Source organism: Zingiber officinale, chromosome 4B, assembly GCF_018446385.1.
Source record: "Zingiber officinale cultivar Zhangliang chromosome 4B, Zo_v1.1, whole genome shotgun sequence".
Classification (NCBI taxonomy): domain Eukaryota; kingdom Viridiplantae; phylum Streptophyta; class Magnoliopsida; order Zingiberales; family Zingiberaceae; genus Zingiber; species Zingiber officinale.
The window spans coordinates 122,394-133,498 of record NC_055993.1 but is presented as its reverse complement, the minus strand read 5'-3'; the positions used below and the strand labels follow the sequence as shown (position 1 = coordinate 133,498).

General features: G+C 40.5%; 1 protein-coding gene across 2 annotated transcripts; it reads right to left on the bottom strand.

Annotated features, from left to right (window-relative positions):
• Positions 1–5,526: 5,526 nt before the first annotated feature.
• Positions 5,527–7,377, bottom strand: LOC121974283 (AT-hook motif nuclear-localized protein 27-like). Of its 2 annotated transcripts, none has more exons than XM_042525269.1 (2): positions 6,876–7,377; positions 5,527–6,791 (listed from the first exon to the last, which is right to left on the bottom strand). In XM_042525269.1, the coding sequence occupies exon 2, from the start codon at positions 6,643–6,645 to the stop codon at positions 5,761–5,763; it is 885 nt and encodes a 294-aa protein (XP_042381203.1). In that variant the 5' UTR covers positions 6,646–6,791; positions 6,876–7,377; the 3' UTR covers positions 5,527–5,760. The 2 variants fall into 2 exon arrangements, with proteins under 2 accessions (XP_042381203.1, XP_042381204.1); XM_042525270.1 differs by having other exon boundaries at positions 6,879–7,377.
• Positions 7,378–11,105: the final 3,728 nt, after the last annotated feature.

Below are 11,105 nucleotides of genomic sequence, written 5' to 3'. Positions count from 1 at the left end.
TTATATCGTCGACCGACAACCCTCGGGCGTGTGCCATTACTCACAAGGTATTTCTCACTATTTTTGCCTTCCCCAGGATTTGAGTAATTTTTTATTTATCTTCTTCTTTTCTTCATGAGCTTGTAATGAACCCAGGAGTTGCTCTATCATCATGGCTTGTAGATCCTTGGTCTCTTCGATAATGGTTGTAATACTATCAAATTTTGAATCCAGTAATCGAAGAATTTTCTCAATGATCGTTATTTCTTTTAGTTTCTCACCATTTCTCTTTAGTTGATTAGAAATAGTAGAAACTCTAGAAAAATAATCAAATACCAACTCACCTTCCTTCATAAGAAGAGCATCAAATTGACTTCTTAATGTATGCAGTCATACCTTTTTTTACCTTTTCTTCTCCTTGATATGAGACTTGGAGCTTTTCCCATGTCTGCTTGGCCGAAGTAGCACTTAAGATTTTTCTCAAAACCATCCTCATCTAAGGCTTGATAAATGAGGAAGATAGTCTTCTTGTTTTTTTTTTCTTAAATCTCTCAGGCAATCTTTTTCAGTCGGAGGTAGCGTTGAGTCATCATGCGGCTCAACATAGCATTTTTCTATAACCTCCCAAATATCATGAGCTCCAAGAAGCGTCTTCATCTTGATACTCCAATTATCATAATTACTCGCCTTGAGTTCTGGAACTTAGAAGGGAATCATACCTCCATTAGTCATAGTTCTGATACCATTTTGATAGAAAAAAGAATTATGGGAGAAAAAACTACTCTACGTGGAAGAGGAGAATAAAAATAAGAACTCAACTTGCCTTCATTCATTGGAGAAGGTACATATTTATAGACTTATTGGATAAGAACTAATCTCAAATACATTGAATGTAAACCCTTTTTTCCCTTTATTTTACCTCCACAAAACTTTTATTCTTATCAAGATTACCACCTTATTAAATTTTATCTCTATCCTATCATGAACTTTTATCAACAATTGTCACTTCATCATTCTATCTCTGTCCATAATATTTTATAATACTTTATCTCTATCAATTAAAATTATGTTTAATTTCTAACAGAATCCTTCGACGCTAGCGACGGCTCGGTGGCATGTGTTGCTTATGGTTTACTGAACTGCATGGTCGATCGATCGACCACCTCTGCTACCTTTAATTATTTATGGTGGAGGAGAGGGTCGTCGTACCTATTTGATACTTAAAACCCTAAGTTAGAGGTATAAATGAGTAGCCTGTAATCCCGTCCGGAAGCTGAGAAGAGCAGACCGCCGATGATGTGGTGCTGGTGTTGATCGTGAGGAGACTTGGAGCTAGAAATCAGGAGGGGGTGAGTTGTCCCCATCGCTGGAAGAATCTACAAACGGACTGAGCTTGCCTCGGCCTTGCACTCTGATGCTCGAGGTCGGTCCCAAAAACATGCAAGGAGCCAACTAAATGGTAGAGCGATGAAATGTGTAAAGAATAAGTATGGGAAACGTACCATGACCCAGGGAGCACCCTCTAGTAGATCGGTGAGCTAGTCATAATGTTAGTCGCAACCGCTCAAGTCAATTTCCTATGATGTTCTATATCAAGAAGATGAATAGTGCATGCGAATAAATAAGAAAATAAATGTATGCAGCAAGGAGTCTCTCCTTTTCTCTTTTTTCCCTCCCCCTTCTCCCTCGTGGGACATGACTTTTTATAGGAGGGTCGTGTCAAGACAAAAAAATATCAGAGGGTAGTGTTACCCCTGTCTAGGTGTTAGAGGGTCGTGTTTAGACAAAGATGTCAGAGGGTCATGTTACTCATGTCTAGGTGTTAATAGATGAGACAAAGGGTTGATGGACCCAGCGATTTAATGAGCCTTTTATGGATCGGCTCGGTTATGCTCTTCTAGATAGATTGGGCAGGCGGATTCTTTGCTCGACCAAGAAGACTGGCCGGTCAAATTCTCTACTCGGCTAGGAAGACTAGCCGGTCGGATTCTATGCTCTGCTTAGTCAGGAAGACTAGCTGGTTGGATACTCTATACTTAGCTAAGAAGATTGGCCCGTCTGATGTTCTGCTAGGTAGACTGGCTGCTAGGCAAGTTGGTTGGTTTTGGAAGAGTGGTTGGGTGACCCTAGTCTAGGTCGGCCCAGGAATACTGTTATATGACCTTTGTTTGGGTCGGTCCTGGAATAGTGTCGGGCGACCTTGGTCTGGGTTGACCCTGGAATAATGTCGGGAGGCCTAGTCTAGATCGATCCTGGAATACTGTTGGGCGTCCCTAGTCTGGGTCGACCCTGGAGTACTGTCAGGCAGCCTTGATCGGGATCAACCCTAGAATAGTGTCGAGCGACCTTGGTCTGGGTCAGCCCTGCAATAGTATCAAGCGGCCTTGGTTTGGATCAACCCTAGAATAGTGTCGAGCACCCCTAGAAAAGTGGCCGCTTGGACATTTGGGTGGGTCAGCCTTAGAAAAGTGATCCGTCGGATTTTTTTGTGGGTCGGACTTTTGATGGATCTGTCTTAGAAGAGTGATTGGTGGACTCAGTTAGAAAGAGATTATCCTTGACCTCTCTTGATTTTAACCCACTTCAGCATGATGTCTTGACCTTCTTCACCGTGCATGGCAGCTTTAACCTGCAACTTGTTGTTTCTAATATGGGCGAATAACTTTCACCACGTACTATCCAGCATTGTTCCGCCTGCAATTGATTTCCTATAAAACAAAGTTCATATCCAGGGCTAGCATAGCCTGCAACTTGTTCTTCCCAATTGTGCAGCAAGGCAGCAAGCATACCTCTTCCATGGAGTTCCCTTCCACTTCCTCTACCAACTCGATCGTTCCCGAAATGGAGGCTGAGTTTTACCCACAAAGACAAAGGGAAGATTATTAGAAGGGAAGGGGGATAGGATATTAGTTTAGTATAAGCACGGTCGCTCGCGCTATCTGCTGAGGTAGCAACGTAATCGCACAAGACAGTGATTGCCTCATGAGGTGGAGATAGTGGCATCGACAATCGAATGAGCGATGGTTCAACTGATGAAGAAGAACCTTGACGAAATACGGTGCGTGCAGGAAGAGCTGGCAGCCTTTGTCGGCTTGACTAGTAGGTCTAGGAGAGTGATCTCAAGAAGCTCTCCTACCTCAAGTGCACAATGAAGGAGATGCTCCACCTACACCTCTCTATCATGCTGATGCTCCACGAGACTACGGAGAAGAGCCAAGTGATAGAGTACTTGGTTCTAGTCCGATTTCGGGTGATAGTCAACGTGTGAGTGATCGGGTAGTATGTATCAGTGTAAAATGAGGCAAGGGCGTTCCGTCCCACATGATTCGTCCTGAGCGGCGAGGTAGTGATCACGGACTTCAAGGTAAACTTCTTCAAGTTCGACGGTCCTGTCCGAAGATGCAATTAGAGGTTTATGGGATGAAGATGGCGATGGTGCATATGGCCCAGTAGAGATTCTCTGGTCCGCTAATTGTGTATCAGGGGATGATCCCTTACATGAGGACCCTTGATTTGAATGAACCCCACTTATTTAAAGGTGGAGTTCATCCAAATCAAGAATTCTCATGCAAGGAACCATCCCTAGTCCGCAATTTACGGACCAGTTCTTTGAATGGGCACTGCTCGACTGCATGGAGCCCAGCGAACTAGACATGGGGGATGTCTTCGAACTGATCTCGCCCAGGGCAGTGTGGTTGGTAGCTGTCCTCACCCCACGCCTAACTTGCCCTTTTTATTGGAACAAAAGATGATATCATTCATCCTAAATAATCCAGTATTGTCAATCTCCTGACGAGATACAGATGAATAAATTATAGAAGATTTTTTTCTCTAACACAATAATCCTTTATATAGAAAAATTAGACATCCAATAAAATATTTTAATTATACCAACTGAAAAATACTTATACATATATTAACCTGTGTCAACCCATGGAGAGACACCTGCTCCCTTTATTGATATTAGTGGGGATTACAATAAATAAAATATCAGGAAAGAAATATACCAATGCTTCTTCATTAATAAAAGCTATTATAAATATTTATTTATGTGTAAAAATATGTATAATAATTTATTTTTATTTTTGGCTCTGCCCGTGGTATCAATGAGCCAATGTTAGTTAATTGAGTAAAATTAAAGGTATTTATTGGACTGACTAAGGGTATTTAGTCTCCTGACGTAGATTTGGTTAACTAAATAAACTTATTTGGTCAACTTAAGCTAAGTCTCATAAAATTCAGTATTGATCTAAGATTATGTTAGGATTATAATTAAAATTTTAATTAAAAATATATAAAAAAAATCATAAATTTATAAGATAAAAACATCTCTATCACCATCAGTCATAATCTTTTTAATACAACTCAAAAATAAATTCAGAGAATTGAAAATACAATCAAAATTTCACATTAAAAATATATATAAAATATCATAATTATTTTTTAAAAAAGAAGATATCTTCATTGACATAAAACTTTTTGTATAACCTAAAAATAAATTCATAAAGATTTATATCCAAAATAAATAATATCATATCATTATGAAAATATATAAATTATTTTTCCTAACAACTATGTCTGAGGAACCCTTTGATCCCCTTGCGAATGGGAGAACATTAAAGCTAAGCAAGATCAAAATTCTCTAACTAGACTCATCTCATTAACATACCGTGAGCTTTATCTACAATTCAAGAGAGACTAGGACCGTCAATGGTAGCTTCAGTGTCGATAAGTTTGATGTCTATTTCCTCACCAAGATGTCGCGATCTAAAACCCTCCATGAATCAATGAGTAGGATGTGATCTTTATCCATAAAAAAATATCAACCTTTGGCTCCATTTAGATAGCCATCGTTGATTTTACTCTCCAAAACTTTCATAATCAAAGAGCCTCTCAAATGAGGTTTGAGTTCAATAATTCCAAAAGTCAACGTAGTTGAATGTAACTTTCAGCTATTTTAGAAAAATTAGTTCAATCTATTAATAATTAATTATACAGCATCTATAGACAAATAGAACTTTAAAATTCACATACAATGTTATAATAATAATAATAATAATAAAACCAGAGTCAAAAATTTATATAGGATAAATCTTAAAGAAGCAATTTTTTGATTTTTTTCCCCTCCAAGAGTTAAAAATGTTACATAAAATATAAATTTTAAAAAGTGTATCTTATTTTTTAAACGTGATTCTTTGTAAATAGACAAGCATTAAAAACATAAAAGCATGGTGGTGGCCAGTACATTACAAGGCTTTTTCTGCCTAAGTGTACTTGGGAAAGATGAAAGCCAAAATGAGAATCTTTTGGTCAGATTCTGAAATAAATTTCATGGGCGTTTTGCCTTCCCTGGGGAGCACAACGATCCTCCTCTCTACTCTCTTCCCTCTCTTTCGCTGTACTTGACATTGACTACTTTCTGTCATCGTCCCACCGCAAAAAACAGGGATTTAAGGACCGACTTATGAACATCCACCAGGTAATTAACTTTACTTTCAATTCAAGCACGGAATCAAAAATATAATGCAGAGCAGAAACAGATTCGAGTTTAAATAAAATGCATGACTAGAAAAATATAAAATAAAGATGGATTCTTGATTGACATTCTTCAGTTCAGTTCAAAGGAAAGCGGGAGAAGAAGATACAATGAATCCATTGCGCACCTGGTCTGATTGGTATGATTTGAGAGCTCCTCCGGGAAGAAGGCGGATCCAGTGAGATTAATGATTAGTAGAGGAAGAGGGAGAAGGCAAATCCACTGGAGAAGGAAATTAGAGTTGACTAAAATGGTGGTCGGACTCCGCCGGTAGTGCCCCATCCGAAGGCGTCGCTTGGGAGCTGGTAGCCGCCGCCCAAGTTATAGAACGGGACGCCGCTGCTTCCGCCGCCTTCGCAGCCTCCCGTGACGCCGGAAGACTGCGACACGGCGGGCTGCTGGCCTGGTGGCGGGGCGGCGGCCGCGGCGGCGGCCTCCTCCTCTTCGCCGCCCTCCAGCGGCAGCCGCTCGTAGACCGCATTGGCAAACGAGGCCACCATGAGCACTACCGGCGCCGTGGCCACGAGCGGCCCGGCCACGCTGCCGCCGATGACCTGACCCTGGCCTCCGGCCAGGAAGATCGAGAGGCCGCCGGCGCCTGGCGGCGCCGGCGGCGGCAGGACGGTGCCCGTCAGGGAGAGGATCTCGAACCGGCCGCGCAGAGTGGCCACCACGCTCCCCGGCGGCGAGGCCCCCGGCTGGCGGAGCGCCACGTTGGTGACGGAGCCGACGCCGCTGAGGACCGAGATGCCGCGGCCGCGCCGGCGAGCGTACTCGGAGACGCACTCGAAGACGTCGGCGCCGGCGGCGACCTCGAGCACGTGCGAGCGGAGCGCGTTGGGGGAGTCGCGCGTGACGATAATCGGCGGCTTCGGCTTGTTCTTGGACCCCGGCGGCCTGCCGCGCGCCCGCCGAGCGGACCCACCGGACGTGCCGGCCGGCGAAGAGTCAGATAGCGGCTGCTCCCCGTGCTCCTCGCGGGAAAGCTTGGGGCTTTTCTCCGGGGAGAGACCGGAATCCTGCGGCGGGACGTGCGTCGACGGCGGCGGCGGCGGCCGCAGCAGGTGGTGGAAGTAGCGCGAAGGGCCTCCTCCGCCCCCGCCCTGGGCGCCGGCCTCCATCCCGGCCATCCCAGGCACATCGACTCGCTCCCACCACTTGTTTGCCAGCTTATGCTCCGCGATCTCCTCTCCTCTCCTCTCCACCTCCTCCTCCTCCTCCTCCAAAGTTGAGAGCTTTTCGATTCACAATCCCCTGCCTCTTTATCGATTCCTAGCTGCAGGAACAAATTACAAAGTAAGAATTAATATATTTTACAGAGCAGGAATCGAGCCGAGAATCAATTAATGCAGGGTTCTACCACCAGGGGAAAGCCTTATCTCTTCCCTGCGCCAGCAAAAGCTGCTAAAGATACCATCTTTTTCACAAGATAAAATCACCTTCCAGCACAAAAAAACAACAACTCGAGTTGTCTACAAAAGCCACCTCCCAAGATCTGAATCAAACATGCTGCCGGTTCCTGCTCCTCCTCCTGCCGATTCTGCTGCCTGATGATGATGATGCACAAGGGAGAAGGAAGACTTTGGCCCTGCCGAGAAGAAGAGAAGCCAAAAAAATAACAATGGAATAAAGATGCGCTTTTAGCAGCATTAGCCTATGCTCTATATTATAATAATTCACTGTCTGGGTAACACACTGTATTAAATAATGAGGGGCTTAATCAGTGTCTACAGTTTGTTTAAACAAAACAAAACAATGGATTAAAGCTTGAAAGGCAATTAGCAAAGCAAAGTCCCTCTGGGCTCATCTGTTACTTTTGACCACTAATGCTGGCTACTTGTCCCTCTGGCTACCTGACAGTGAAGCTTAATTGTGCCTGCGTGGACAGCAGGACCATTTCCCAGAGCCAGCAAATACTCCTCTACTAGTAATATCTTCTTAATGAAAAAAAAAAATGTTAATTGTTCTGTATGCATAATTCCATACATGTTATATGTTATGAAATTAAACTAAAACGATATTAAATTATCATTTCTGTGGGAGGGCAGAGTCCTTCAAAGTGTACTAGAAAGCTCCAATTAATTAGTCAAAACGAGATATTCAGAAAGATATGGCTTCAGAGGTAAAGTCAAAATTGTACACCTCCTGGGGGGCCTTTGCAGGGATCTTCCTGTGTCTAATAGAAAGAGAGTTCTTAGTTACCTCGTTGCTTCTAAAATAAATAAATAAATAAATATCGCGTAGAACACCATTCTCAATTTACTAGATATTCTTCGTATCTTAAGAAAGATTGTTTGACCATGCAGATCGCTTTGATCCTTCAAACTAAACGCAAAATCTCTTCGTCTGTGAATTCAATGGAAGTGGGGCCCGACTCGGAAATGTAGGGTCTAAACGGTCAAAGGCACATGCGTAATATATTTTATTATTTTCCAATTTTAATGTATTTTTATTTAGCAAATTGCTTCTGAGAAGTTTCTGATCGAGCCGTAGTTTATTGCTTGACTAATTATTTTTTGATTTTCTTTTGGCAGAAAAAAAAAATATTTTTGATTTATTGGCCGGGTTCAAATCAGCACGTGCAGTCAACGGGTCAAAGGATGGGTGAAGGTAGCGGTACAGCTGTCAAACACGTGGAGCGCGACGCTGCATGGGGTAACGTCGATTCCTTATCTCACTTCCGGTCCTCTCCTTGCAGTGGAAATTAACACGAGCTTAATTTTATTTATAGTTTCCCTTTAATAATTTATAAAATAAAAACATACGAGAGAAAATTTCAAAAATATACAAAATTATCATTTCATGGTTTGTTTTCAATTTTTTGAATTGCCCTTATTTTATTATCTCATGAACTTAAATTATAATAAAAAAATAATTAGAGCAAAAAGTGATATTATTTATGAAAATTGCTCATTTGGTAACATAAAAAAAAGTAATAAGGATTTGATTTCGATTAATTATTAGTTGGTCAAAAAGAAGCGACCTATTATTTCTGATTATTTAAATATCGTTTAAAAGTTTTCGTTTTTATATAAATAAAAAAATCACTCATTGACTTGGCGTTTGTCTTTTTCATGCAATGACCGACTATTTTGGAGTTAGAAAATTATTAATGTTAACTATTTGCGTGATTTAAATTTATATATTGATGGTGTTTTTTTTAAATGAACAAAAATTTATATTCATTGTGATGGTAATTTAATTAAAAAAAATAAAATTTAAGGTATATTTATGAATTATAATTAATAATGGATCATTATAAAATGAAAGATAACAAAATGAATAAATTGTGTTAGATTTATTCGTCCTCTCCTTTAGTTGAGAATTAACAGTAGATGAATTTAATATTGGTGTATTCGTCAGATTAATTCGAATTTGATTTTTAATGTTTAATAATATATGAGAGAAAATTTAAGTAGGTTAGGAAAAGATCAAATATTTGATTGAAAAAGTCATAACGAGACATTAAGTAATGGAAAGTCCTAGTACAATTAAATAGTGGAAGTCCCAATTAGAAACTAAGCAATGAAAATCCTATAATTATACTAAATAGTGAAAGACCTAGTTGAAAATTAGGTAATGAAAATCCTAGCTGGGCTAGATAAGGGAAAAGTCCAATCGAGTGGATCAAAGGTTAACCTAATACTTGGTGATCGAAAGTCTAATAAAAAATTGGCAAGGAAAAAAATCTAAGTGAGTTACGGAGGACTGAATACTTGGCACGAGATGGAAAGTCTAAGTGGGTCAAAAGTTGATAAGACCCTTGGTGAAAAAACCTGACAGGTCAAAATTGACTGGATAACAGCAATGGAAAGTTTGATTAAGCTTAGACAATCGATTTGGCAGAAGTTTTTGCGAAAGCACAGTAAATTGTTGAATCGATTAGCCTAATTGATTCAGTATGACCAATCAATTGAGGCAACCTATTGAGAATCTTTTCGGAGAGCATAGAAGGTGCTGGAATCGATTGAGAGTTTTTGTTAGGACAAGGATGATCTAGAGAGAGGGGGGGTGAATAGCTCGCTTCACTTTTTCATTTGCAACGGAAACTTGAAGCGAAGACTCCACAATACTAACTCCTTCGATTTTACTTGGTATTCACCTCCTTGAGGTGACTAATCCAATAGGTCCACCCCTCACACTCACAGCTCCACTATAAATGACTCATTCTCAGAAACTTTCAAGAGGCAGAGAAGTCGCGTACAAGCTCAAGCACAGGAATACAATAAAAAATACACAATACATAAGCAAATACAATCGAAAATGATTTTACAATAAATAACCTTCTTTGCTTGATCTCTTGTTGCTAAGAAATGTCTTTTGTTGATTGGAAATGCCACAAGACTTTTCTCCCCAACTCGTAAGAATTGGTGTTAGTTATCCATGCTTTAAACCTTTACAAAAGCCCCTTTTCTAAGACTAACTTACACTTCCTAATCGATTGGTCTTACTCACAATTGATTATCACATTAGATTGATCGTTCAAAACACGTAAAATGACTCTTTTTCGCATGTCTAATCGATTGGTGAATCATGTCAATCGATTACCATCTTGTAACTGATTAAGTCAATTGATTTCGAAACTTCTATTTGCAAGAGAAAAAGCTGCCTAATCGATTCTCGCACTTTTTGTTCTCTCGCGAAAAAGACCCTAATCAATTAGCACAATTGATTAGTAAAGTGTGAATCGATTTCTTCAATCGATTCAGAACCTTTCTATTTGCGAGACACATACTGTCCAATTGATTGCCCTAATCGATTACCATTGCCGGAATCGATTCTGGCAACTTCTATGCTCTCGCGAGAATGCTCTCAATTGATTACCCTAATTGATTACTTTAGGCCAATCAATTGTCCAACCCTAACACCCAGAATCTGATTTTAAGTTTTCTTTGTCCAACATCAGGTCAACCTTGACTTGTCATGACTTCTTCACCAAGTGTCCTGTCAACCTTTGACCCACTTGGACTTTCTATCTCATGCTAACTTCTTGTTGGACTTTCGATCACCAAGTGTCTGGTCAACGTTTAACCCACTTGGATTTGCTCACTAGGTATCCGGTCTTCCTTGACCTACTTGGATTTTCCTCTCACTAACCTTCCCATTGGAGTTCCCTTGCCTAACCTCTATTTAGGACTAGTCACTCGGTAGACTTCTCACTCTTGCCAAGATTCTAGTTAGGACTAGATACTTGGTAGACTTCTGCTTAACCTTTAGTTAGGACTTTTCTTTCCAAACCTTCAATTAGGACTAGACACTCGGTAGACTTCTACCTAACCTCTAGTTAGGACTTTCCTTACCTAACCTCTAGTTTGGATTAGTTACTCGGTAGTCTTCTCACTCTTGTCTAACTTCTAGTTAAGACTTCTCTTTATATAACCTTAGTTATGACTTTTCGTTGTCTAACATCTAGTTATAATTTTCTATTGTCTCTCAACCTCTGAATCCTCATGTACTTGAAACAAAAAGTTTCCCTCTTTGCCTTGTTTCGTTACATTGCATTGAGGATGAATCTTCATGGAGCTTAGGCAACTTACTCCATAACTCACTTGCATATTTGAATTCACCTATCTTACACAAAATATTATTA